This window comes from Prionailurus bengalensis, chromosome A2 (assembly GCF_016509475.1).
Source record: "Prionailurus bengalensis isolate Pbe53 chromosome A2, Fcat_Pben_1.1_paternal_pri, whole genome shotgun sequence".
NCBI lineage: Eukaryota > Metazoa > Chordata > Mammalia > Carnivora > Felidae > Prionailurus > Prionailurus bengalensis.
In genome coordinates, this window is record NC_057348.1 from 168,020,777 (window position 1) to 168,048,277 (window position 27,501).

The 27,501-nt window shown below is 52.6% G+C and overlaps 1 protein-coding gene across 5 annotated transcripts in view; it reads right to left on the bottom strand.

Moving 5' to 3' along the window:
* The window catches only part of PTPRN2 (protein tyrosine phosphatase receptor type N2), an 805,581-nt gene that overhangs the window by 445,256 nt on the left and 332,824 nt on the right, over positions 1 to 27,501 (bottom strand). For 4 of the 5 annotated variants that reach the window (XM_043590047.1, XM_043590046.1, XM_043590045.1 and 1 more), the window contains 3 exons: positions 26,080 to 26,120; positions 22,873 to 23,252; positions 3,073 to 3,159 (listed from right to left, as the gene is read on the bottom strand). In XM_043590047.1, coding sequence (XP_043445982.1) covers positions 3,073 to 3,159; positions 22,873 to 23,252; positions 26,080 to 26,120 — 508 coding nt within the window. The remainder of the gene's footprint in view (positions 1 to 3,072; positions 3,160 to 22,872; positions 23,253 to 26,079; positions 26,121 to 27,501) is intronic. The other variant, XM_043590044.1, reaches the window with a different exon arrangement.

Consider the following 27,501-nt stretch of genomic DNA (forward strand, 5'->3'; position numbering starts at 1 on the left):
GCGTGTTCTGCTCAGTGGGCTCGTCCCCTGGGATCTGCCCCTGGGGCTGGGCGATGAAGCAGGCCACCACGGTGGGCTTCCGGCCTGGCCCAGGCGTACTGCCCCTCCTCGGCGGTGGGCTCGGGACCACACCCACCTGACCCACCTTGGGGCTCCCAGCTCGCCGTGCTCCCATCTGTCCTGAGGATGCCCCTCTCCCCACCCCCACCACATCAGCAGCCCTGAGCCTGGGTCATGGTGCAAACACATCCCGGACTTCTCACCCAGAAGCCGGGGGGGGGGGAGGGGCAAGTCTCCAGGAAACACAAAGCCCCCCCAGTGAAGGGACCTCTGCCCTCTATCTGGTACACAATCACCACGAAGGCAAAAGGAAATAATGAAAATTCAATCCATTCAGTCCCCAGTGGGCCAGACGAAGTTTTACTCTGAAGTCTCTCCGTGTGATTACGTTTTCGTCTAATTTTCTCAATAATGGGCCTGAGCCATGATAACATTCTCCAATTGTGCAGGCCACCCTGGCTGCGAGCTCCTCCTGGAGATACAAATCCTTCTTATTATTTCCTGCCCTGACTGCTCCCGGGACATTCTCAACGGTAACGACAGAGGCACCGATTCATTTACTCCCTCAGCGGCACACGAGCCCTCACACCAGCAGGTGAAGTTCCAAGGCCTAAGGAAGCACAGGCCAGACTCTGTCCCTTCCCGTGGACAGAGGGATGAGGAATGTGAGGAACGACCCGCTGCTGCTGAGGGCAGTGTGGGTGCCAGGCCCACACCGTGTCATCTCTCATTCTGGTATGGGGGCATTTAAATGTATGTATTTTTATTTTTTTCATTTTTTTAAATTTTTTATTTTTTAAATAAAATTTATTTATTTGAGAGAGAGAGATAGAGAGTGTGCGCACGCAGGGGAGGGGCAGAGAGGAGACAAAGAATCCCCAGCAGCCTCCGTGCTCTCAGCGCAGAGCCCAGTGCAGGGCTTGAACCCACGAACTGTGAGACCATGACCTGAGCCGATATCAAGAGTCAGACGCTCAACCGACTGAGCCACCCAGGTGCCCCTGTCATGGGATGCATGTCCACGCCGTGCAGTCACTGTGCTGGCTGCCTCACGTGAACATGTGTCAGTGACTGCTGTGACCCCTGACCTTGGGGTCTGGTGGCGAAGACCGAAAATGACCAGCCATGCGTGGGGTGCGGGCAGGGACAGGGTAGGCGTGCTCGGGAAATCTCCCTCTGCTTCCTCGAAGGGACCAGCCGGGACTGGCTCTCTGTGTGTGCAGTCCTGTTTAACCGCAGCCTGTGGAGACCATGCAGGGGGCAAAGGGCCAGTGCCCGCCTGCCTGGGCTGTGCTCACACTGAGCTCCCGAGTTGGACGGCCTCACCCCTTCTGCAGGGCCGCATACAGATGGGCAGTGCCCGGACGCCCGCACAGAGCTGCCAAGGGATCCTGCGTGGAACGGAATGTGCTTTGGCAAAGGACAATCCTAAAGGGCCTGCGAGGTGCCGGGCGGGGATGGGAGCTGCCCCCGGAGGGCCGGCGTGTGGTTTTAGCAGACATGGTGACTCCCAGTCTCAAAGCTACGGCCCACATTCATGATTCCCTCTCCGAGGCCCAAACCCCAGCCGGGATGGGGTGGGCATCACCACCTCTCACCCAGAAACCTCAGTGGCCCCAAGTCACTTGGGCCTCCATTCGTGTCCCTTGTCATTCACTGTGGGCGCAGCTAGAGACACACTCTCCTGACGAAAGCTGTCCAGTGGCTTCCCAGCACACGGAAGCAAAGCTGAGCTCCTCACGAGGGCCCGCGGGCCCCCCGAGCTGCCCTGGCTGTTGGCACGGGACGCAGCCCCCCTGCTTGTAGGCAGCTCCTCCGTCCTGGCCGGGCGCCTCCTCTCTGGACCTCGCGGCCTCAGTCCCTTCCTTTCCACGTGAACCAGGGCAGCCCGGCCTTTCCCAGCTCTGTCCTGCATTTGTTTCTGCTGAAATGTCACGCTCTCTGCTCCACCCGTGGCCTGGCGCTCGTAGATCCTTGTTGAAACATTGCATCTTGTGGACGGTCACGTTCGCCGGTGCGCAGATGGTACAAGGGCCCTCGTTAGCTGGAGAGAACGGGCGGACTGTCATCGGTGGCAAGGAGCCCAGCGAAGTGAATCTCGGCTTACTGTTCAGACCAGGACTTGGCCTTGGCCCCTCTCTCCCAACTTCTGGCTCCTCCCTACTCACGACGAAGGGTGACGAACTTTGGAACGAATACCAGCAGCAGGTACGGATCTTGGAAAGCCCCACAGAGTAGGAGACTCGCAGACGGTCAGAGGAACCGTATTTCCAGGACCGAAGGCCCAGGGCCAGCTTTCGCATCAACAGACGTCTCGGCTGATCCCTTTATCTCTGGGCCGAGTGGCTCACGGCACACGCACTGCTGCGTCCCGACGCTGCCTTCTGAACTGACCTCCAGTCCAGACCCCCCAGCTGGGACATGCTGGTCTGTCCACACCTGCTCTCACTTACTCCATTTGTTACACTTCCCGGTACCCGGCTCTGTGCAGTCCTGCCCCACACTGTGGACTTGCCACGTGTCAGCACCCCAGGCCCCAGCTGGGCCACTGATGACCAGACAGGCTGGCGGTGCTGGGGTGGCCCAGCTCTTCCCCTTGGTGCAGCGAGTACCCGGCAGGTCTGTAGGCACTCAATAAGTGCTGACTTTTCACGGACACGTGCCATCCCCTGGGCTTTGACTCATCTGCAGTGGGGTGGGGCACAGGCCCCAGAACGTTCTAGAGCCTCCCAGGCAATTCTAGGTGCAACAGGGCTGAGAACCACGGCCCCAGGGGGCCCTGCCTTTCCAGGAGATTATAATTTTTACAATTACACTCTAGTTCCTTCTGCGCTTAAATAACTTACCAAACCCACCTGGAATTTCCTTTCCATTTCTTTCCTGAACTGTTTCTCTCTGATATAATTAACAAGAACCCCAGGCACACAGTTCTTTCCCTTGCAAACCAATTTATGAAACAGAACCCGATGTGAGCAGAGAATAAAACCCCAGGGCCCCGCACCCGACACTCACACGATGTCTGCGAAGACACTCATCGGCACCTCCAGGAGTTGCGCCACGCCCTCCATCAGCTCCTTCCCCTTTTCTGGGCTCAGGGGGCTGTTGAGGAGAGCGGGGGGCAGCGTTACAAAATGGAACTCATCAACACTTGAGAAGCTGCACGTCCCCCCGTGCCCCCGCCGTGGCGCCTGCGGTATTCCCGTCACACAGTGGCCAGGCTCTCAGGGCAGCCGGGATCAGGTGCGTCTTCAGGCATGATGAATCACCCGAATTTCCCAGCGACGAGACAAACAATACAGTGCAAATGGAATTGTTAGACGCGTAATGGGTCCATGATGCAGTGACGGCTCATCTCAGCCTTCAATAAAAAATGTAATAGGGAGGGTGGGAGGGGAGGGCGGACGAGAAGGAGAGGAGAGACAGGACACGGAGGGAGGCAGATGCTGAAGATCAAATTTCAGGACAAAGGAAGCACACATTTTTTAAATGGACTCGTCTCTACAATGAGTGATGTGCCCATGGCAGATATGCGAGTGGGCCACACTCGAAGGTAAAGTGAGACCGATGGGCGCCCCGCAGGGACCCCTGAAAGGGGCACGCGTGCTCCAAGACAGCGTGCCCCGGGCCTGCAGGATGGCCGGCTCCACGGTCACCGTGGAGCTCAGAGCTCCCGTTACACGCCCTGAATCCCAGCACACGGTGCCGTAACTCGTGCCTTGCCTGTGAAACCCTCTTAGCGGCATTTCGTGGAATATTCCGTCACGCTGTCCTGGAAAAACTGCCACGCAGCAGGGGTTTCAAGCCGGCTGACTGCTCGCCCCCTTGGCAAACATGCGGGAAGACCGGCCGGGGCAGCCAGGGGCAGACGGAGCCCTGCCCTCCCGGGGCTATGTGCGGGCAGCACACTGGCCCCGAGACAAACGGGGCATCAAACGGTGTCACCCCCACTCCACACATGCCTACAGCCAGAGATGCAGAATGTGACCTTGCGTGGACAGAGGTCACCGCCGACCACCATGCGAAGATGAGCTCAGCAGGGTGCTTCCTAATCCAACGTCCCCGGTGTCCTTGTAGGGAGAGGACACACACAGAGATGATTCTGGAAGCATCCAGGGTTCCTGTGGCTCCAAGGGCTGATGGGGTGCAGGGTGCAGGCGGGGCCTGCAGGCTTGGGATACGTGACGGTAGTGGGGGGGAGGGGTTGTCGACACCAGCAGGTGACCCGGGAGCACGCAAGACGGAGAAGCCACTGGAAGGAAAAGTGGGGGATTCCACCGTGGGCACCTCACAACAGAGCCCGAACGGAGCATCTACGCTGGGGAGGTGAGCGCTCACCGCAGCCCAGAGCCGCACGAGAGGAGATATGTCCAGGGCTGGTGAGCAGGTGGGGACGGTAGCTAAAGCGGGATTCCCTGGGGACAGAATCCCTGGGGACAGGAGGAGCCGGCAGAGGGGCCGAGGACCCCCCGAGGTCTCAGGTGGAGACAAAGAAGCCGGCCTGGGTTGGGAAGGTGTGGCTTGCCCTGCAAGTACCCCGGGGTTTCCCACGCAAGTGCGGCCGCCCCTGAGGCTGACCGCCCATTCCCCAGGGGGAGGCTGGCACCCAGCCGCCCCCCACCACCTTCTCTGGGCGGGGACAGGAGCTGGACTTCTTGTAGATGCCGGTTTCTGCCGGTGGCTGCCTCTTTACCAAGGCCAGGCCTGCTCCCCACACCTCACCCCGTCATTCTGGACCTCTTGTGAACTCCCAGGGTGCCGTTCTGTCCCTCCATCCTGCTTCTCGAGCGGGCGAGCGGTCCCCAGGGCCGGGGGCCCTTCTGTGAAGGACAGACAAGTCCTCCAAGTCCCCGAGCGCACAGGGGCTGTTCGCGCTGTGCTTTAAAATAAGGGTACATTTTCCAATCGGTGTGTGCACCCTTCCACCTCGTGACCCCACCCCACTTAGAAATCCCCCCGGACATCAGACCCCATGTCACAGGCCCACCAGAGGTAGGATGCCAACTGGGGAAGGAGTCCACCTGGAACCTCTGTGTCTTCATCATCACTCCCTGCCTGTCCACCCGGAGCTGCGGGCTGGAGCCCAGAGCCCCGGGAGGGTCTGTATCTCGACAGTCTGCTGGGACTTTACACCACCCTGGGGAAAGGCCACGGGGGTGTGTGCAGACTCGAGAACGGGCTCCTGGTCACAAGAACAGGGGGCAGCGATGCCAGGAAGGCGTGTTCATTAGAGGTCAGGCTCTGGAGAAAGGACCTCAGCCGCACAAAGCCCTGTCCCGTGCCGTGTGCGCCGGCAACGTGAGCGGGGCCTGGAGGCACAGCTCCACTGCCTCTGCTCCTCAGGGCCCCCAGCCAGCCGCTCCTCACTAGCCGCTCCTCCCGGGGCCAGGCCGCTCCTCCCCAGCCGCTCCTCCCGGGGCCAGGCCGCTCCGCCCCGACCCGGCCCTCCCGGACCCAGCACAGGGCGCGCAGCCAACGAGTATCCACAAAAGGGAGAGACTGCCTTGATGAGGCCACCCTGAGCACGGAAGCCACGTCTCCAGGCCAGGCTCCGCCCAGGACCAGGTCTCGCGTCACCGACCACTCGTGCTCTGCCTCCTGGGGCTGGCCCCCACAAGCCCTCCTGACCACTGAGCCCATGGCCTGCCCCTGCTGCCCCCGCTGCCAGCCTGGCGGCTCCCAGGGTGGCTCCCGCTGACCTCTCAGGGCGGGCCAATGAGTGCGGCCAGGCAAGGCCTTCACACCTTAGCTCCTCTCGCCTCTCCGGCACCAAGAGCCGGACTGAGATGCAGGCTCCTCTGTGGGTCCCAGGGTCTCATTGAGGGGGGACTCGGTCCCTGCACCAGGACGCCCGCATGCGGACACAGCAGGTGTGACGGATGTATTAACGGCACAAACGAGTGAATACACAGGAAAGTGTCAGAAAGTCCGACATTTAAACCGCTAACATGTACGTCGGTAAAGGAGGCCCACCCAGCAGGCAGAAGCTACTGTGTGAATCAAGCCCCTTAAAACTCGCATGACTTTCCAGCCTGAGGCCCCAGATTACTAACAGCCTAATCCCAGCCTCACGGACACACTTCTGGGGCGGCTCCGTGTGGGAACTTATCTGAGCTCCTCCCTGGACCCACACGAGCACACCTGTCTTCACCCATCTCTCCAGGGAGAGCCGTGACCTGTTCTTGGTCAGTGGCTTCTCAGGGTGGTTTTCTGTGTCATTTTACAAAACAGATAATCGACTGTCCTTGAAACAGGAGGACCTCCCATCTTCCTTTCCTGCCCGCTCCACTGCCTGTGCCCCAAGAGGGGACACATTCTGTGCCCAGGCTGTGCCGGATCCTCCAACACCCCCCAGCCTGCAAAGGGCACTGGGGAGCCAGTGTCCGAAAGGCAGTGTGGAGACAAGTCCCGACAAACGCTGCTCTGGTGACCGCCTCAGACAACACGGCCTCAGCTGTTCCATTTGGGGTGCTGTTCCTCTCAGTGTCACACAACAGAGATGAATGAGGCCATGCTCGGTGTCATCCACATGCATAGACGGTAACTGCCTGCACGGGTCACCCACAAAGGCATCAGAGTCAACAGAGGGACCATAAGAAGTCTCCTACTTGTGAAAAAACCCAGAGTCGTAACACTGGAATTCCAGAAGGTGGAACAGAACGTGCAAATGTAATCCAGCAGACACGACATCCCCAGAGAGGAAGCCAAGAGCTGCTGGGTTGCTTTTCTCGCAGAGAGAGGAGAGAACAGGGTCCACCTGGGGACAGGCAATCAGAACACCCCTGAAAGAAACAGCTAGAAGGGGCTTCCCCTTATGCACAGGCGCTCCCGGCTCAGAAACACCTGCAGAAGCCTTGGCTGCCAGAACATGCCCCAGGGCACCGGGCTGAGACCCTGGAAATGCACTTGGGTGGTGACCCCAGGGACACGTGCGCACTCTGGCTGCTGCTGGCTGGCCACGCTCTACTCCCGTCACTTCTCACCCCTACCCCTGAACGCCCCCCACAGATCCTCAGGACAGAGGTGAAGGCATTGAGGTTTCCACAAACGAGATCCCTTCTCCGCAAAGCGAGATCCCTTCCCACATCCGGCTCCCTGTGCGTCCAGCAAGTGGAACACAGGCGTGCTTGGAGGAACGGTCAGAACCACAGGGCCTTGGCCCCGCACCCTTGGATCCCGGAGAGTCTGAACGGATGATAGGAACACACACATAAACGGCCAATGAGGCGCTTCATTTCAAGGGGCAGCAGCAGGCACAAGGCTGAGTTGAATGACAGTTGGAAACCGGCCGTGAGATGACGTCACTAGGTACTGAGGTAGGAAAACAAAGCTCAGGCTGATGCTGCATGCGATGACGGTGCCCCCGGGGCCCCACCCAGCCCACTGTCCTGCTCCTTCGTCCCCCACGTGGGGCTGGCAGCCCAGGCCGCACGGTCAGGACCATCTTTCTTCTTGTGACCTCTCAGAACGTGCTTTGCCTGCGAACGTGCCTGCACACCGCTGAGGATGCTGTCAGTGGTGGGTGTGCGGGAGCCTCCCGGCTACCGCGGGGCCGCGAACGCTGGTTTCCCTGATGGCCTACCCCCCACGCGGCCCTGTGCTCTGAGAAGAGAATCCAAACTGGGGTCCTGGCCCTGTGGTGACGATGGGCAAGGGAAGTAGCTCCACGTGGCCCGGGAGAGCAGAAATCTGAGGAGACAGTAAGGACTCCCCTGGGCTGCACATATACACCTGCACGCACGCACCTGCACGCACGCACCTGCACACATGCACCTGCACGCACGCACACACCTGCATGCATGCACCTGCACGCACGCACCTGCATGCACAGACCGGCACATGCACACGTACACACACACAGGACTCCTCAGAGAGAGGCATCTGATGAGACAGTAAGGACTCCCCCGGGCTGCACACACACACCTGCACGCACGTGCCTGCACATACACGCCTGCACTCACACCCCTGCATGTGCACACACTCACACACATACACACACACAGAGGACTCCTCAGGGAGAGGAGGCGTCTGATGAGACAGTAAGAATTCCCCCAGGCTGCATGCACACACCTGCACACGCACACCTGAGCATGCACACCTGCACACAAACACACCTATGCACACATACACACCTGCACACACCTGCACACAACACACCTGTGCGTGCACACACACCTGCACGTGCACACCTGCACACACACACACCTGTGCACACATGCTTGCACACATACCCACACATACATGTTTGTACATACACACCTGCACATGTGCGCGTTCATGCACACACACACACACACACACACACACACAGGACTCCTCAGGAAGAGGTGTCTGATGAGACAGTAAGGACTCCCCTGGGCTGCACGCACACACCTGCGCATGCACACACACACACACGTGTTCACACACCTACACTTACACACTTGCACACACACACCATGGCATGCACACTCCTGCACGCACACTCCTGCATGCACACACACCTGTGCGCACATACACCTGTGTGTACAAACCTGCACACACCTCTACATACACGCCTGCACACACATATGCATGTACACACCTGCGCATACACACCTGTAAACACCTGCATGTACATGCCTGCCCATACACACCTGCACACACACACCTGTGCACGCACACCTGCACACAAACACACCTATGCACACATACACACCTGCGCACACACCTGCTCACACACCTGTACACAACATACCTGTGCGTGCACACACCTGCACGTGCACACCTGCACACACACACCTGTGCATACACACTTCCACACATACTTGTACATACACGTCTGTACATACACACCTGCATGCACACGCGCACGCACACGCACACACACACACACACACAGAGGACTCCTCAGGAAGGTGTCTGATGAGACAGTAAGGACTCCCCTGGGCTGCACACACACACACACACGTGTTCACACACCTGCACATACACACTTGCACACACACACCACTGCATGCGCACCCCTGCATGCACACAAACCTACACACACTTGCACACACACACCTATGCGCACATACACCTGCGTGTACAAACCTGTGCACACCTCTACATACACGTCTGTACACACACCTGCATGCACACACCTGCGCATACATACCTGTAAACACATACCTGCATGTACCTGCCTGCACACACACACCTGCATACACACCTACACACACCTACACACTTTCACGTACACACCTTCATGCACACACACCTGCTCACGCACCCACCCACACCTGTGTGACACACTTGCACACACACCTGCGTGTGCACACACCTACACACTTGCACATACACACCTGCACACATACCTGCATACACACCTACATACACTTGCACATGCACACACACCTGCGTGTGCATGTGTGTGCACGCACACACACACACACACTCACACACACACACTGGGCTCCTCAGGAAGAGGAGGTGTTTGATGAGACAGTAAGGACTCCCCCGGGCTGCACATACACACAATGGGCTCCCCAGGTGTGCACACACCTGTAGGTACATTGAGAGGGACCTGCATGGGGGCCTGTGCACAAGACAAGGGAGTAGGCCTATCCATACATACATGCTGACTTACTCACCAGGAGGAGTGCTGGCCCTAAAACCAGTGAGGGTCGTGGTGATGACACACGCTCCCGGATCGACACGACCTGGGCCACCTGCCTGCCCGGTGACTCCCCTTCCTCCCATGACCCTCAGCCCCAGTCGGCCCAGCCACCTCTCCCTCAGTGCCTCGCAGCCCCACACCCACAAGCCAGGCCGTGCTTCCTCCCCCGATCCTGGCCACGAACAAGGCCCTTCCTATTCTAACTGATGGGCCCACGAGGCCCCTCTTTCCCTAAAACCCGCTCTGCTTTGATTCAGAGGCACCCAGCTCACCACTTATTAGGGAAGGTCTCTTAATTACTTCACATGTTTTAATCCGATCCCCCTCCACAGACTGCAGACTCCGTGAGGCACAAACCACACCTTCTCCTTTTTTGTACCTCCGAGGCCCACTGCTCCGTGTTGAACATAAACCGGCTTCCCAACCAAGTGTGCTACCAGATCCCATGAACTCTGTGCTCCGGTCTCTTTAGAGCAAAGGGTGACATGATATGATGGGGAGCCCAGAGGCTCCACTGTGAGTCCCAGACTCACTTTAGCCTCATGACCATCTCCTGACCCTACATTCTTCGCCCCTCAATGCGGAAAACCAACACTCTTCTCCATAACGAGATTATTGGAACCAGCCTCGAAGATAATGATGAAATTCGCCAGCCCAGAATATGTTTCTGAACCCACCTGCCTCCATGAGTGAGACCTCCACTTACACAGACTGCGTGATGAGCGCCACAGCCCCTCCCACCTCACCAGGGGCCTATGACAATAGAGGGTCCAGTCAATAGTGAGACCAATAAGGTGGTGCCGTCTGTGCTCAAAATGAGCATGCAGTTATTTCCAGTTTGTTTTTAAAATACGTGGCCATCACCTGTCATCTCATGGTCTGAACTTCCTCAGAAAGCAGTTGGAGTCAATCTCAAAAATCAATGGACGGATATGGCACATGCAATTCCATCTGTGTGTCTGTGACAGCCGTCACCCTGATTACCTGGACACCGATGCTGTCGCGAGCGAGAGGCACAAGCCTTGCCCGCGGCTCGGGTCCTCGCCGCCTGCCTTGACCTCGAGTGGCAGAGAGGGTTTTCAAAGGCTAACCAGTATCTCCTCTACCGCTTTTCTATTCGGAAGCACAGTGGCATGTTAATACTACCGTGGAGTCATTTTGAAGGCAGATGCTCCTGAGGACCTACTAAATGGGTAAAAAAGGGGAGATCTGCAGCATTCCGTCCACTCACGTGTTGGGAAGCCTGTAAGAGAAATGAGAGCATCCCCATTTTCCATGATGGCCTCACGATGCCACACGTAGCACTGTGGACTTCTGCCGTGCCCTGAAATCACCAAGGGAATGAAGGGACAGGTGAAAAGATAGAAACCCTGAATGTGTTCAATGGGAAGGGAATTGTGGAGAGCCACCCTGAAAACAAACAGTGGAAATAACTTACAGGTCGGAAATGTTAGGAGTAGCGGAAGCCCTTGAAGGCGTTTCTCATGCTCGCCACAGTGCTGGGACTCCACGCAGCAGTCTGACTTAGTGCTCACATCAGACCCGGGGGGAAGGTACTGTTGTGAGCCTCATTTTAAAGGAGTGGAGGAGAGCCTGGGTGGCTCAGAAGTTAGGCATCCAATTCTTGGTTTTGGCTCAGGTCATGATCTCATGGTCCGTGAGTTGGAGTCCCGAGTCCTGGCTCTGCACTGACAGCACAGAGCCTGCTTAGGATTTTCTCTCTCTCCTCTCTCTCTCTGTCCCCTTCCCAGCTCACACTGTCTCTTTCTCTCTCAAAATAAAATAAATAAATAAATAAAGATAAAAATAAAGGAGTAAAAACTGGGACTAGAAAAGTTAAGCTCATGCCCGGGGTCGTGTCACCAGTAAATCCCCAAACCTACGTGTTACTCGTCAGTGAGTGTGGCAGACTGTGGGGCCGTCCAGGTAGCGCCTGCATCCTTACCTGTGAAGAGCGGCCGTACCCCTAATTTCTCTATGTCTTATCTTGGTGACAGTGTTACTGTATCTTCCTTCTGGGCCCAGGTGGCCCCGCTAACCAGACGTCTAGGACTCTAGGCTCAAGAGTGACTGTTTGCAGCTCTGCTGCTTCACTTCCTGATTTTGGACATTTTCCCATTAACTTGGAAATGTACCAAAGGTAGGGAAACAAATGATTGATGGATTGCAACATGGTATCAGTCGATTTTGATAGGAACTTTTTTGATGAGATGATATTTGAAACCAATGGGTAAAATGAGGTTTTCATGGGATTCCCCAATTATTCTAGCTATCTTAACACTGATGTATGTTCTATTTAAATAATCTTACAAGCTAGTTAGACTTTGGCTAACGCATAGGAATTCTCCCCACTGCAGAGAAAAGACATTTCTGATGAGGGGAGATGAGAGAGGAGCTGCCACGACTCAAAAACCCCAACTCTGATTCAGCATCGCCTTTCTTCCGTGCGGAAAAATAAAGCCCAATGTTGTTTGAAGAATGAGTGAATGAGCCCATGGTAATTTGTGCAACCAAACTGAATTGTTCTGACTGCTGAGCCCACAGCCTTCTAAACCATGTGCAGATTCATCAGGAGGTGCCAATAATCCTGAACTACTCTTACTGGTAAAGTTGTTGACAACCACCAACTCTTCACTGGTAAAAAAAAAAAAAAAATCAACTGGTAAAAAACTGTTGTATTCAAATGACTTGTTGTTTTTAACATCAAGATGAGACTGCACCTCTCACCATAAGTATGATCCTCTAAATTCTTGGGGAAAAAACTGCCAACAGCTTAACACAAATCTAAGTACACAATGTCTTAGAGTTAGTTTTATAAAAAGAATATTGACATCAAAAAAATAAAATGAGGAAGGTAGTACAAAAATGTAGAGTTTTGTATGCAAAGTTGTTATCAGCTTGAAATAAACTGTTATAAGTGTAAGATATTTTATGTAAGCCTAACAGTAACCACAAACCAAAAAGCCTATAATACACACACAAAAGAGAAAGAGAAAGAAATCAAAGCATACCACTACAGAAAATCATCAAATCATAAAGGAAGAAAGAGAAAGGAACAAAGGAATCCACAAACAATTAGAAAACAATTTACTAAATGGCAATATGAAGTCCATACTTATCAGTAATTACTTTAAATGTAAATGGATTAAAATCTCTGATCAAAAGACATAGTGTGGCTGAATGGATAGGAAAAAAAGAAAAAAAACAATACCCAACTATATGTGGCCTACAAGAGACTCACTTCCACTTTATGGGCACTGACAGATTTAAAGTAAAGGCATAAAGAAAGATACTCCATGAAAAGGGAAACCAGAGGAAAGCAAGGGTGGATAAGCTTACGTTAGACAAAACAGACTTTAAGCCAGAAGTTGTAACAAAACACAAAAAAGAGTATTATTTAATAATAAAGGGGTCAAATCATCAAGAGGATACGACATTTGTCAGTATTTATGTATCAACACAGGAGCCCCTAAATATGTAAAGCAAATATTAACATACCTGAAGGGAAAAATAGCAAAGTAATAATAGCAGGGACCACAAGGACCTAACAGATACATAAAGAGCATTCCACCCAACAGCAGCAGAAGACACATTCTTCTTGAATCACACGTGGAACAATCTCCAGGACAAATATATGACAGGCCACACACAAGTCTTAATAAATTTAGTAAGACTGAAATCATATCAAGCGTCTTTTACAATCACAATGGTATGGAACAAGAAATCAATTATAAGAATAAAATTGGATGGGGCACCTGGCTGACTCAGTCAGTAGAGGATACAACTCTTGATCTCAGGGTCATGAGTTCAAGCCCGTATTGGATGTAAAGATTATTTAAACAAATAAAACTTAAAAAAAAAAAAAAGAAGAAAGCTGGAAAATTCACAAGTATATGGAGATTCAGTGATATGCTCCTGAACAGCCAATGGGTCAAAGATGAAATAAAAAATACCTTGAGACAAATGAAATGGAAATGTGATACCAAAATGTGTGGGATACAGCAACCACAGTTCTAAGAGCAAAGTTTACAGTGACAAATACCGTCATTAAGAAAAAAGAAAGATTGCAAATAATCTAACTTTACAACTCAAGGAACTAGAAAAAGAAGCATCAATGAAGGCCAAAGTTATCAGAAGGAAGGAAGTGGTAAAGATCAGAGCAGAAGTATACGAAATAGAGACTGAAAAGACAATAGAAAAGATAAATGAAACTAAGAGCTGATTTTTTTAAAAGATAAATAAACTAGACAAACCTTAGCTAGACTTACCAAGATCAAAAAAACTCAAATAAATAAAATCAGAAATGAAAGGGGAGACATTACAACTGGTCATAAGAAACAACTGTGAACAATTATATGCCAACAAACTGGACTACCAAGAAGAAATGATGAATTCCAAACACTCAACTGACCACACTTGAATCATGAAGAAATAAAAAAATTTGAAGACACCAATAACAAGTAAGGAGATTGAATAAGTAAACAACAACCTCCCCAAACCAGATGGCCCCATAGGTGAACGGTACCAAACACACAAAGAAGAATCAATACCAATCTTTCTCAAACTCTTCCAAAAAACAGAAGAGGAGGGAACACTTCCAAGTTCATTTTACAAGGCCAGCATTATCCTGATGTCAATGCCAGACAAGAAAAGCCCACAAGAAAAGAAAGTTATAGGACAATATTCCTGATGAAACATACATGCAAAATTTATGTTTAGCATAGATTTTAGCAAAACAAATTCAACAATAAATCAAAAGGATCACACACCATGACCAAGTAGGACTTATTCCAAGGACACAAGGATGGGTCTACATCTGCAAATCAATCAACATGGTACGCCACATTAACAAGATGAAGGATAAAAAGTCATGATTATCTCAACAGAGGCAAGAAAAGCACATGACAGAATTCAGCACCCATTCATGATAAGAACTCAACAAAGTGGGTACAGCGGGAAGAGCAGTACAGCCCGCCGGAACCTTGCCAGAGCCCCACTGGTAGAACAGTGGGGATCGTAGCGAACTGTCCAGGCCAGTTCATAGCACAGATGACATTTTGCAAGTCAGCCTCACAGTGCAGAGAGAGCAAGGAAAGGGAACGGAGTTCAGGGAATGGCCCAGTGGCTGGCACAACTGCCAGCCAGGGTCCCTCCACTCACTGTGCCGACCTCCCATCGCCTCTTCTCCACTCAGCAGCAGAGGGATCTGGGAGAGTGGGATCCCGACCACAACACTTGCCTGCTTAGTGTTCTCCAGTGGTGTCCCACGTCTGTTGAGGGCAAGGACCCAAATCCTTGTTCGTGCCCTGAGGACACCAGCCTCTCCCACATTTACTGTCCCCACCTTCCCCCAGCCTTATTTCAGCTCCTCCAATGTCCACACCCATCCTGATGCAGGCCCTCTGCATAAGCTATTCTCTTTGGAACACGATTTCCTTCCCACCCACCTGCCCTCTACAGAGCTGCAAGTAACAGCCATACAGGTTGACCTAAAGCTTGAAAGGGATGCCTACATGACCAAAACCTGGGAGAGTGTGCCAGAATTCAGTCACCCGTAGCCAGCTCTTCTAGTAAGACATTATTTTTTTTAAGTCATCATCCCAAGTAAGTTAATACTCCACAACTGAGCTACATTAGGGTACTACTGTTTTCTACTCTTCCTTTTCCTTCTGGCTTCATTTCCATTTGCAGTTTACTTCTATTTTGACAGTGTAGCAAATCTCTTTTCATATTTTCTCCCTCATTCTTACTCCCTCTCATGTAGGAGTGATATTTAAGCTGCTTAACTTAGATTTAAGTCGAAGTTAACTTATAGAGCAGATGACGCTTTTCAAAAATCAATTGCTGTGGTGAGGCTCTGAAGGTCCCTGGGGGGTTCTACTATGGAAACATCACTGAAGAGGAAAAGCAAAGCTTCCCCAACAATTCTAGAAATCTGATACCAAACCAGGCTGTACAAACATAGATGGTGGAGATGTACAGATGTGACTACAGGATAGGTGACGATGCAGAAGTATGGACACGGAGAGAGAGAGGTGATACAGCTGAAACGTGACACGGATCTGGAGGTTTAAGTGTAGATCAGATGCAGACATAGGTGTATGTGTAGGCGTAGATGTGGATGTGGGCACAGATGGGCAATTACGTGATTAGACAATGTACATTTCTGGATGCGGGTGTAGATAGATGCAGATCATACAGACATTAGCACAGATCAATGCTATAGATGCAGACCCATAAACAATGATGTAGATGGATACAGACAGACACAGATACAGGCAGATGGTGCAGATGCTGTGTAGACATGTGGGTGTAGGTGCAGGAGTAGACATAGTTGTGGAGACAGGGATTTATGGCGACCCTCTTGCATTTCGAGCGCATAGGCTGATCCGCAGAGCCAACCTGTGGGAGTCAGACTCTAAGGCCAAGCGTGGAGCACACAGAGTGCTAAAGGCCCAGCTTCCAGGCTTGATCAGAGTGGGCTGGGCTTTTCCAATATTTCCTTTTCCTCCCTGCCGCCCACCCCCCCCCCACCCAATCTCACCATTTGCCAAAACTGAAAGCATCAGATGTGGGAAGGGGCCTCACCACGGTCTGAGACCATTAAAGAGCCCCTTCCTGGCATAGCATCATCTCTTCTGGCACCTTCCGACTGGCTAGACATGGCCAAGCCAACTGAGAAGCCATTGGGTCAAAGAGGCACGAAAATTGCTTTTAATGCCCACCATATTCTCACTTTCATGGTATTTTCTCACTTTGCCCACCACACCAGTTGGAGGTTAGACAAGTCTGAAATGTCCTCCAGTTCTGGAATTCCAGCCAATAAATAGACATCGAAATCCAACACATCACTCTAACCTCAACAGCAAGATGAAAGTGAGCCTACAGAATCAGAAGCATCGGAGACCACACAGCCAGTGTAAGGTGCGAACCTTATTGGGATCTGAGTCAAAACACCAACAAACAAAGTTCTGACATGGACGTAACAACAGAGCTTAACACGGGCTCGATATCTGATGCTACTAAGGTGGTATGGTATGTTAAAAGGAAGGATCCTTGTATTTTAAAGCTATTTAACAAAATGTTTCCCAGAGAATATAAGTGGGATCTATTTGAAAGCAGCATGAGAGATGGGAGTAAATGGGGGTGTGGATGGGACAAGGTTGGGCCTGGGTCATTATCTTCGTGTATGTTCAAAATTCTGCTTTAGAGCAAGACAAAAATCCATCCACTGTCTCATGAAAAATATGCAACTGAACAGCCAGGAAAGCCTGTTGGATGAGGTGCCTGGGGACAAGCCAGGCCTGTGCGCCCAAGGCCTTGGGGACATGGTGGGCGGGCCCTAGGACAGCAGCTTGGGCACCTGCAGTGCGGCCGTCCGAATCCTTCCTGCAGGGAGGGCAGCGGGTGGTGGTGTCTCTGACACCGATGTCAGGGGGAGTTTCTAAACAGAGTCTCTCCACTGAGAAGCAAACGCCTTACTGCCAGTACATTTAAAGAATCCACTCTGTGACTTTGGACCTGTGTTACAGCGTGATCCTCAAACTGCCCTGGGAGGAACCTTCACATTGATTATACCCGTTTTCCTGGAACTTACGAAAAGCCCCCTCCTGCTGATTCCTGGACTGGCTGATGAGCTGATGTTTCCGCTGCTCCAGAAGCCCCGCCACACCCCGGGCAGCCCCTCCCGGGAGAAGCGTGACGGCTGTGTGTGACACTGTGACAGCTGGTTTCCCGGTGGCCGCACGGGGAGATCCTCACCCCTCGGGAGGTGGTGGAGAAGATGGTGCTGGTGCCACCTCAGGCATGGGCCACTGGAGACGGTGGCTGTGCCAGCGTGCAGAGCAAGAGGAGGGGGCCGTGGCGGTGGTCCCGGGGGCACAGCAAGGGCAGCATCTCGAGGACGAGAAGGCTGGGAATGTTTCGGGAAGAATGGAGCGGTCTCAGGTGACCTGTGCCTCGGGTGGGGCCAGACTGGGGAGGCGGCTGCTTCTGTAGCACCAGGCAGAGGGAATGAGAGGGAGGGCGGGCACCCGGGAGCCACTGAATTTGGGCAGACGGAAGTTCATGGCTGGCAGGAGGAGTCAGGATGAGAGGTTTATAGGAAAAACCAGGGTTCTGAGATTCTTTAATTCACAGGCTTGAGGAACCACTCAGTCGAAGCCGTTTGCTCCTTCTCTCAATAGAGCAGATGCCCGAGTTCTGTGGCTCCCACTGCTCACGTGCACGTGTTTCCCTCACTTGAACTTCAGAACGACCCATCACTTACATGGAGACCTTTGCTGTACGGAGACCCCTGCGCATAGCAGGTGCCCGGTAAGTATGCGCTGAACATCACAGGCCCAGGCACCAAAACCAGACAAGCCAGAGCAGGGCCACCATCTGGGGCTCAGAGACCACCGTTTGCCCTCCTTCTTATGGGCATTCCCTACAACTAACAACTCCACAGTAGGGGACTTTAGGTTTGGAAGCTGGTCTCCTTGTTTACCAGAGGAGCAAATGTGACTATTTGCACCGATGGCTATATCCCCCACTAAACTCTTCTCAGATGAAAATGAATGCGTCCCACCACACACAGTCTTCTGAGATGAATCAATGGGATGCGTGGTGACATAGCGGGGACTCGTCACGTTCAGGAGAGACCCTGGACAGGATGGCAGCTGTATCTCCTGAAGAAAACGGTAGACCACACCATCGGAGACAGGGTCTGAAGCTAGAACAGAACGAACAAAACCCACAGACAGCCCCACCGTGGAATTTGTCCACGACACCGTTAAGATTTCTTTTCTCCCGCAAGGAAGGAAAAAACAGGAAATGATACCAGCCCCCATGCCTTCTCTGTGTCCATGCCTGCGTTCCTCACAAGCACCGTGGGCCCCACGGCCCTGGCTCAGCTCTGAGGGGCTTCGCGGGCAGCCCGGGGTCTCTGCACAGACAGGGAGGATGACTGCTTACTGGTGACCCTTCCTCTCCCACCATGTCGTCCCGAGGACACGGGTTGTTACACTTGCGTGTTAGTGACGGGAAAGGCAATGTCCTCCCAGGAAGGCTCTAAAAATAACAGAGTAACCTGATTCTCAGTGCAGAGAGTGGCAGGAAGGGAGGCCTCCTATGGCTGCCACACAGGGACTGAGGCCTGACTTCCGAACTTCCTTCCAGGCTTTGGTTCCCACAACCCTCACGTCCAGCCAGCGGACAAAGGGTAGGACCGGGCCCGAGGTCTGGCCGAGACCCCGTCAGTGGCGCAGCTGGGGCTGCCCGTGAAGCAGGTAGTGACACGGATGATGCGTGAGTCTCTAGAACACCATCAGAGTGTCACTGATGGGCCTGTCCAAGGGAAGAGAGTTTTGTGGGAAGAAAACACTGCAGAAAACCCACAACCACCTGCCTCTTTGAGAACACTGACGGGAGTCCGAGGCCATTCCCAGCCCCGCTCTCTCCGAGCCTCACCAAGGCCTCTGCACTCCACCCCTTCTCCCTTGACCGAAGCTCCGGTATTCCATGGCTCTGCCAGGGGTACCCGTGTTCTCTGTGCTCACTGCAGCTGGGCTAACACCACCCAGCACGTGGACCTGCTCCAGAGCGTCCGCACTCTGCCCCGTGCGGCTCCCACCCTGACAGCCGGGCCCCGTGGGCCATCTTCACCCCGCGGGGGCTGGAAAGCAGGAACGGGTGTTCTGGGTGCTTCCGTGCGGGAGTGCTGGGCTCTCGGCGGTCCTCATGCAAGCTGCCCACTGCCTGTGGAGCAGCGCTGCCCTACGTGGCGTCCCTGTCTCCCTACCAGCCTGGTGGCCACTCGACCTCTTCCTCTCAGCCTCCAATGCGCTCGCTTCCCTAAAGCCAGTCTCGTCAGATGTCCTTGTGCAGGGACACACCAAACAGCAGGGTGTTTATAAGATGCGCACCCCAGCAGAGCCACGTGCTCTTAAGCATTTATTTACCAGACGTAAAGCACGGGTCTCTTGGCTTCAAGTTCACCTTCTGTGTGCCCTCTCTTCCAAACTTGGAACATGTGGAAACTCACCTTTGAAGGGCAGGGAACTTGGAACACTTGGAAACTCACCCTTGAGGGACAGGGACAGGAATCTTGACCTTTGTCCAGTCTCGAATGGTCCACCCAGGGAGTAAAGAGCGTGACAATGTAAACAGCAAAGGACGAGATGGAACCGTGCCCATCAGAAAATGCAGGAGACAGAGGAGAGCGAGGCGAAGCCCTGTACGCGCGTCTGAATGGGAGGACATGGCAGCGAGCAGGGGAGACGTGTCATGGGTCACATTCTTCCTCCTTCTTAAGGGACAATCAGGTATACAGACGTCTTTGTCTTCTAAGAATGGCATCAGATTCTTGTCAATTAATTGCTCATCTATTAAGGCGTAAGCTGAGATCTGGTGAAATCTTGCCCTAGAGAATCTCAAATTACCAATTAATCTGATAAGAGAGGCAGAAATCTCAATCCCTTGCTACAGAAGGGAGGGAGCATAAGCCCGTGGTGACAAACAGAAAGAACTATTGATATAACGTTGTTTTATCTGCACCATATATCTTCCATCCAATTGAGGCAGCAAAAGAAAAAGGGAAATGGGCCACGATAATGATTTTTCCTTTAACCCATGCTTGCAGCAGGTGAACGTTCAAGTCCGAAAGGTCTGGCCCAGGAAAGCGCTGCAGAAAAACAAACTTTGAATGCAAAGAAAAAGCCGGCCCTGACAGTGGCTTCGTCTTCCACTGGAAAGTCAGAAAGCAAGAGGAAAGGCTGACTGGAGAGGTCTCTCTTCTACAGGAACGCTGGCCTCGCACACACCACGGTCATTTCCCTCCAAGGGTCACCCTGAGGCAGAGAACGGTAGCAGGGGTCGTCCTGCTCTAAAGGCACCGCCCTCTGCTGTTCATGGTGACACAAAGCTGCCGCTCAGAAGAGTCTTTCCGAGGATGACAGTCCCTTTCCCAGCCCCCTCGTGCTGCAGCTGAGACCCCGGACCCCAGACACGAGAGCAGTAGCCACTTTCCCTGCGAGCAACTTCATCTCACGCCGGGAATGTGCCCTTACTCCACCCGGTCCTGCCGGCAAGAAAGAAGGTCACAGCACAGCCGTGCGGGAACCCATGGTAATCACACACACACACACACGCGCGCGCACACGTGTGCACATGACATACACATGACACTCAGATACACACAAATGAATACAGACAACACACATGTACACAAGTGTGCGCACAACACACAGATACATACAGACGAATACACGCATGTGCACGCATGTGCACATGACATACACACGACACAGATGAATACAGACAACATGCACATACATATGTACGTGACATACACACGACAAATACAGACAACATGCACACACATCTGCACACGACATACACATGATACACAGATACACACAAACGAATACAGACAACACACACATGTGCACACGACATACACATGACACACAGATACACACAGATGAATACAGACAACACGCACACACATGCACACATGTGTATGCACAGGGCATACACACAACACAAACAGATGAATACAGACAACATGCACGCCCACATGTGCACACGACATACACATGACACACACAGACACACAGATGAATACAGACCATACTCACACACATGTGCACATGACACACACACGACACACAGATACACACAGATGAATTCGGACAACACACACACCCACGTGTGCACATGACATATACATCACACACACAGACATACATAGATATACAGATGAATAGAGACAACACACACACACACACACACACACACCACATCAATGTTTCCCAAGGGAGGGAAAACTCCACAGATTTGGACGGTCTAGAATAAGTAACTGTTGTCCAAACGGTTTGCTTCACAAAGGAACCGAGGAGGTGCCCTGCCTTTGTTGGAACAGCACAGAGCTGAGCCTCCAGCAGGGTGTCGTGTTCAAGTTCCCATTTGAGCTTCTCTGTAAGACGATTCTAAAGACCACGCTCACTGAGAGTTCCCGTTCTAGGACACGGAGCCTGACAACAGACATGGACACATGGAGCTCACCATCCAGGCAAAGAGGGCAGAAATGGGAGGCCGCGTCTCAATAAAAAAGTACTTGAGAAAACGAGTCGACACTCTGATGCAAACTTGAAGAGTCAGCTGCTGAGGACTTCTCTAAAAAACAAGTAAAAGCACCATCTACAGCTCAAAAGAGTCTTGGGTTTCAAGCTGGCTTTGATACATGGTCTGTGGTTTGCGCTCAAAATAAAGTATCTTCTGCCCAATCGTGTTAGACCACTATTGCTCACTGATGAAATTTGCTACCTACAGTATAGCAACTCCTGAAACAAGCTGGTGGAGTGAACTCTGTTGGGAGGTGTGGGCACAGAAAGAAGGCATGCAGGACCAGAGTGAGAAACGGCACGGACCGTGAGCGGCCCTCCCACGCTGCGTGTGACCGACGGCACGGACCGTGAGCGGCCCCTCCCACACTGCGTGTGACCACTGAAACGCGGGCAACTTCTGAATTCATAATGAAGAAACGCCTGAACGGTGAACACTATAACGCAACAGCAAAATCATATGTGGGCAGGACTGCACACACATCTGCACACACGTGCACACACACCTGTGTGCACGTGGCCAGCCCCATACTTCCATTACTTGAAGAAGACACAACGGTTTCACAAAGCACAGCGTCAAAAGCCAGGGTCATTGGTGTGATGACCTGAAAACGGGGCGGCCCGTGTGCCACCCGCCGGGTACACACTGTGGGCACAGGGCCCCTCGATATGTGCGGGTCAGAGAGGGGAGAAGGAAGAGCACCCGTCCCTAAGGCCATGTCTTCCCCTCTGAAGGAGGACTCGTGCCCCAAGACCTGGACTACTTTTCTGGAGTTTCAACCGGCAAGGAGGCCGCGCAAGCACAGGTGCGGGTCCCACCCGCTCCCCGGGGGCCGCTGCGTCCACGTGCCCCGTGGTCTGGGCTGCAGGTCGGAGGGCTGAAGGGCTGTTTTGTGGAGAACGGCCCCGAAGCTCAGGCCCCTGGGTCAGAACACTGGGTGACCGAGAGGCTGGCTGCCGGCCGGCCTCCCGCCCCCGAGGTACCAGGAATGCCTCCTCCCGTGTCTCTGGGCGAAGACAGGCAGGGTGAGGGCACCCCCACTCCACCCACCCAATGAGCGCCGGGGGCGGAACACCAGGGCCTCTACTCACTCGGTCCCGGTCACGATGTAGCCGTGGTCCTCCTGGGAAGGCTTGACCTCCAGCCGCAGCTCTTCCGTGGGGCGTCCCTGGGCTCCGGCCGTGAGGTGGGCGTCTTCCTGCGAGGGTCGGGGAACCCAGGGCCGGAACTCGCCGAAGCCGCCCGTGCCGGGCTCTGCGGGAGGCGGCCTCTGCAGCCGCTCCTTGGAGTAGGTCTGACTCCTCACGTTCTCCACCCCGGCGCTCTCCTCCTCCCAAGTCGGGGGGGCCTCGGCGGCCTCTGATTTCTTTGCCTCCACTTTGAAGGGCTCCGAAAGAGGGGGTACGGCAGGAGAGAGTTGGGACCCAGGGTCCGGCAGGTGGTCCCCAAGTTCGAGGCTCAAACGACTGACCTGGCAGAAAGGAGGCTCCGTGAGATGAAGTTTAGGGGGATGGGCGGGTAGCCGCAGGCAGGGGAAGGAGCACTTCTGTCACAGCTGCACTCAGACATCCGGTCAGCCAGGGCAGGACGAGGGCCGCGCACATCGGCATCACTCACGGTGAGTGAGCGCATCTGTCTCTGTCTCTCTGTCTCTGGTTCACTTTCTCCGTCTTGGTCTCTTTCTCCCTCTGTCTCTCTGTCTCTGTCTCTGTGTCTGTCTGTCTCTGTCTCTGGTTGTCTTTCTCGCTCTCTCACATACACATACACCTTCCTCAAGAATCTGACTTTATAAAATCAGTGTAGGTGTTCGGCATCTCAAGTTTTAAAGAGAGTGCACGTGGATTCCGAGAGCCCATCCTACCCCTCTGGAAACAGCGGGCCTCTGACAACGACAGTACTATTTGCATCTGCTGAGCTCTTACGGTGTACAAAGGCTCTCTCTCAGCACCTGGTCTGCGTGAACCCCGAGTCCTCACGATGTCATGCTCGTCCCCATTTCAGAGGGAGGTGGAGACACCAGGACCAAGCAGTCACAGGGACACGTGATTGCATCCTCACACCCCCTGAGGGGCCCTGGGTCGTCATATGCAAAGGCTTGCCCGCCCTGACCCCCGTTTCCCGGACAAGAGGGCCCTCAGAACCACTTAATTGACATCTCGCTAGATGAACATCATCTTACACACACAGGGCTGATTATATGCCAGACACTGTGCTCAACGATCTGTGCACATTCGCTCATTTAATTGTCACCCCAGCCTGTGAGCACAGGCCTAGTTTTACCTCTAATCCGTAGACTCCGAGGCCTACAGAGGTTAATAATTTGCCCAAGATCACTGAGGCACTGATTGGCAGATCCAGAATTTGAGTGCAGCTCTGACTGATGTCAGGGATGCCACCACTGGACCACACTGCCCTCTCAGACTCCGGCCTGCTTCCAAGGGAAGCGAATGGTCACTCCTGCTGCTGGGGCACACGAAGTGCACGCCCAGGGCACCTCCTCCTGCATACGAGAGCAAGAGACCCCTGCTCATTCTGCAAGGTATTTCCTTTTTCCGCATGAAATCACATCCCCTGGATTATACCGGATGGAAAAAGGAAAAGTGAATTTACTTTACGCTTTCCATTCTCTTCTTAACTAAAAACTGTACATGATGTTTTTCCTTTTGTGTTTTGAAATATGTAAAGAAAATAGTATCTTGGTAAAAACATTTGCTCGAATCTGGATCCTGAGTGGTGGCTGTACATAGCATTTCAGTTACTAAGTAGGGATGGAACATTCTCCTCAGGCTTTTGAAGGAAAGAGAATTATATTTTTGCTTAAACTGTGTTCCGTGAGAAGAGGAAACAAAAGATACTAATAAATAAGAGCTCAGAAAATACAACACTCAATACCCATTTGGAAAAAAGTTGCTTGAAAACATACCCCAGGTAACAGAGAAATGAATCAAAATTCAACTTGTTTAGGATGGAAAGGTAGGGTACAAGGACCCTGGGGTCTTCACAGAGTCAACGTGGACTCAAGTGTGTGCCCCGGGGAGACCCAGCAGCCTTGGCTTTGGCCGCACTCGGCCATCGCTGTAAAATTCCCTCCACTTCCTAAGTCAAGAAACACGTTCTTAGGCCCGCGTCTCCCTCCTCAACCGACACAGAATGTCCCCCCATTTCTGATGGACATTTAAGAGGACTGTTGATGTTTTCTTCTGCTACTTGCTAAGAGCACTGAACCAAAAACCACTGAAATAAAATGGAAAGAGAAGTACAAACCAAAAATTTTTTTCCACTCTACCAAAAAACAGAACCACATATCGTGTGTATCATCGCTCACACACTGATCTTCCGCATCCTTAAGGCTTGTGCTAATGAGCAAAGGTTCCTAAGTAGGAACCCCTCGGTGAGTGGGGGTACCTGTGACTGAGCCCTGCTTCAGGCTGCCTTCCCAACCAGCGCTGTCCAACAGGACCTCCGGCGATGATGGAAATGTTCCGTATCGGCACCATCCAATGCCCTCGTTACGAAGCAACACTGGAATGTGGCTAGCACAAGTCGGGAAGCATGTTTTTTATTTCCTTAATTTTAATGAATTTAAATTCAGGGTTAAATAGCCACCGTGTGGCTACTGGCTGCCACGTTAGACAGTGCAGTCCTAACTGTCCAGAGCCTGTGAAGGTCCCTGCTACGTGGAGCTCGGGAGTCAGTGCACACAGGACAGTCACAAGGACATAAAGCAGGCGTTTGATGTAATCGGTCCAGGTAGGAAAATTCTAAGGAATGCTGATTTTCTTTTTTTAAATTTTTTTTTCTTTTTCAACTTTTTTATTTATTTCTGGGACAGAGAGAGACAGAGCATGAACGGGGGAGGGGCAGAGAGAGAGGGAGACACAGAATCGGAAACAGGCTCCAGGCTCCGAGCCATCAGCCCAGAGCCTGACGCGGGGCTCGAACTCACGGACCGCGAGATCTTGACCTGGCTGAGGTCGGACGCTTTACCGACTGCGCCACCCAGGCGCCCCGTGATTTTCTTACTCGTATTAATTATATTTTTCATATTCCTACAATGGGTATTAGTACATAATCTGAAAGCAGATATTACTATGTATCAAAATGTACACAATTTTGTATGCACTCTTTATATTTTTTCCCCTATTTGGGGATTATGAGAGTTTTTTCCATCCTTTTCTGAAAAAAACAAACAAAAAAACCTTTCTATATCACATACATTCCCAAACCACGAACAGAGAGATGACCAGCCCAGCTGTAGATCTGAGGTGAACCAAACACGCAGAGACGCTCCGTCTTACCTCTTCGTAAGCTCTCCCTCCACCGTCCGGCACTCTGTCATCTGTGGAAGACACAGCGTTATCAGAAGCCTTGTCAAGAATGTCATCGCAGGTGACGCCCACACCAAAGGACCACAGACAGTCCTTCACAGAAGATCGGGCATAATGATGTCGGCCTAATTTCTACTATCAAGCAAACTTTTTCTGTTTATAGTACAATATTAGCCTTCTATAAGCTTCATGGAAGAGGAGGGGGTTACCAGCTAAACACAGATGTGAAGTCAGTAACAAATCGCATTACCAGCCTCACGGATCTGTGTGTCATCGTCAGAGTTAGCTCGCGGCAAGAAACCAGTGCCGGCAGCAGTTAATAGTGACAGAAAAGCAAAGTAAGGCGTCTACACCGAACCACCTCAAGTTAAGATGTCTTTACAGTTCATCACTTTTCGCTGATGGTGGTTTCTCTAAATACCCTACCGGCAGTGCCCGATGGTGCGTAACCCGAGAAGTCGTGAAGCCCAAATGCCCAGGCACCTTCTATACCCCTCCTCACCCTCAGAGAGGCAGCAGTCTTTTTATTCTGTGACTGCCTAACACGCAGCCTCGTCCTGCTGGAGCTTGTGGTGTCCTGACTCCAGCTTCCGAGCATGCCTTTGTCCCAGCCCACAGAGCAGAGACACATGCACCTTTTCACTTGTGTTTCTGGCACATGTTTTATGTGTGCCTGCTGTGTGCAGGGCACTGCATTAGACACTTTCGTGTAGGTCCAGAGACTCTGAGAAGCAGTCAGTCACAGAGAAGGCCAGTCATCAGGGGAGACGAAACCTGACCTGCTCAGCCCTTAGCCCAAGGGTTCCAGCTGTCGTGTGCGTGCATGCATGCATATGTATGTGCATGCATGTACATGTGTGCACGCGTGTGTGCATGCATATGTATGCATGTGCGTGTGTGCATATGTGCATGCGGGCGTGTGCATGTGCATGTGCACAGGTGTGCATGAGTGTACATGCGCGCGTGTACGTGTGTGCACACTGCGTGCATGTGTGCGTGTGTTGCATGCATGTGTGCGTGTGTGCACACACATGTGCGTGCGTGTATGTACGCGTGTGTGCGTGCGTGTGTGCCTATTGTGTGCGTGTGTGTGCACATGTGTGCATATGTGAGTGTGTGTGCACGCATGTGCACGCACCCTGGGAGGGTGGGGGGATCTCTGCTCTCTCGCTGGTGCAGCCTCACAGGGTGGCTCTGAGCCTCAAGCAGACATTCAAATGGAGCCTTTTCACTGTATTATTCAAATATTTGACTCCATTCACCCACACAATCCAAACAAAAACACTTTCTATCTGGCCTGTTTTTTTCTAACTCTGAACCTCAGCACAGAGAGCAATTTGCCTTTCAACATAATTACTCTGGTAGGCTCAGCCTGCTAAGAAAGCTTTTAGA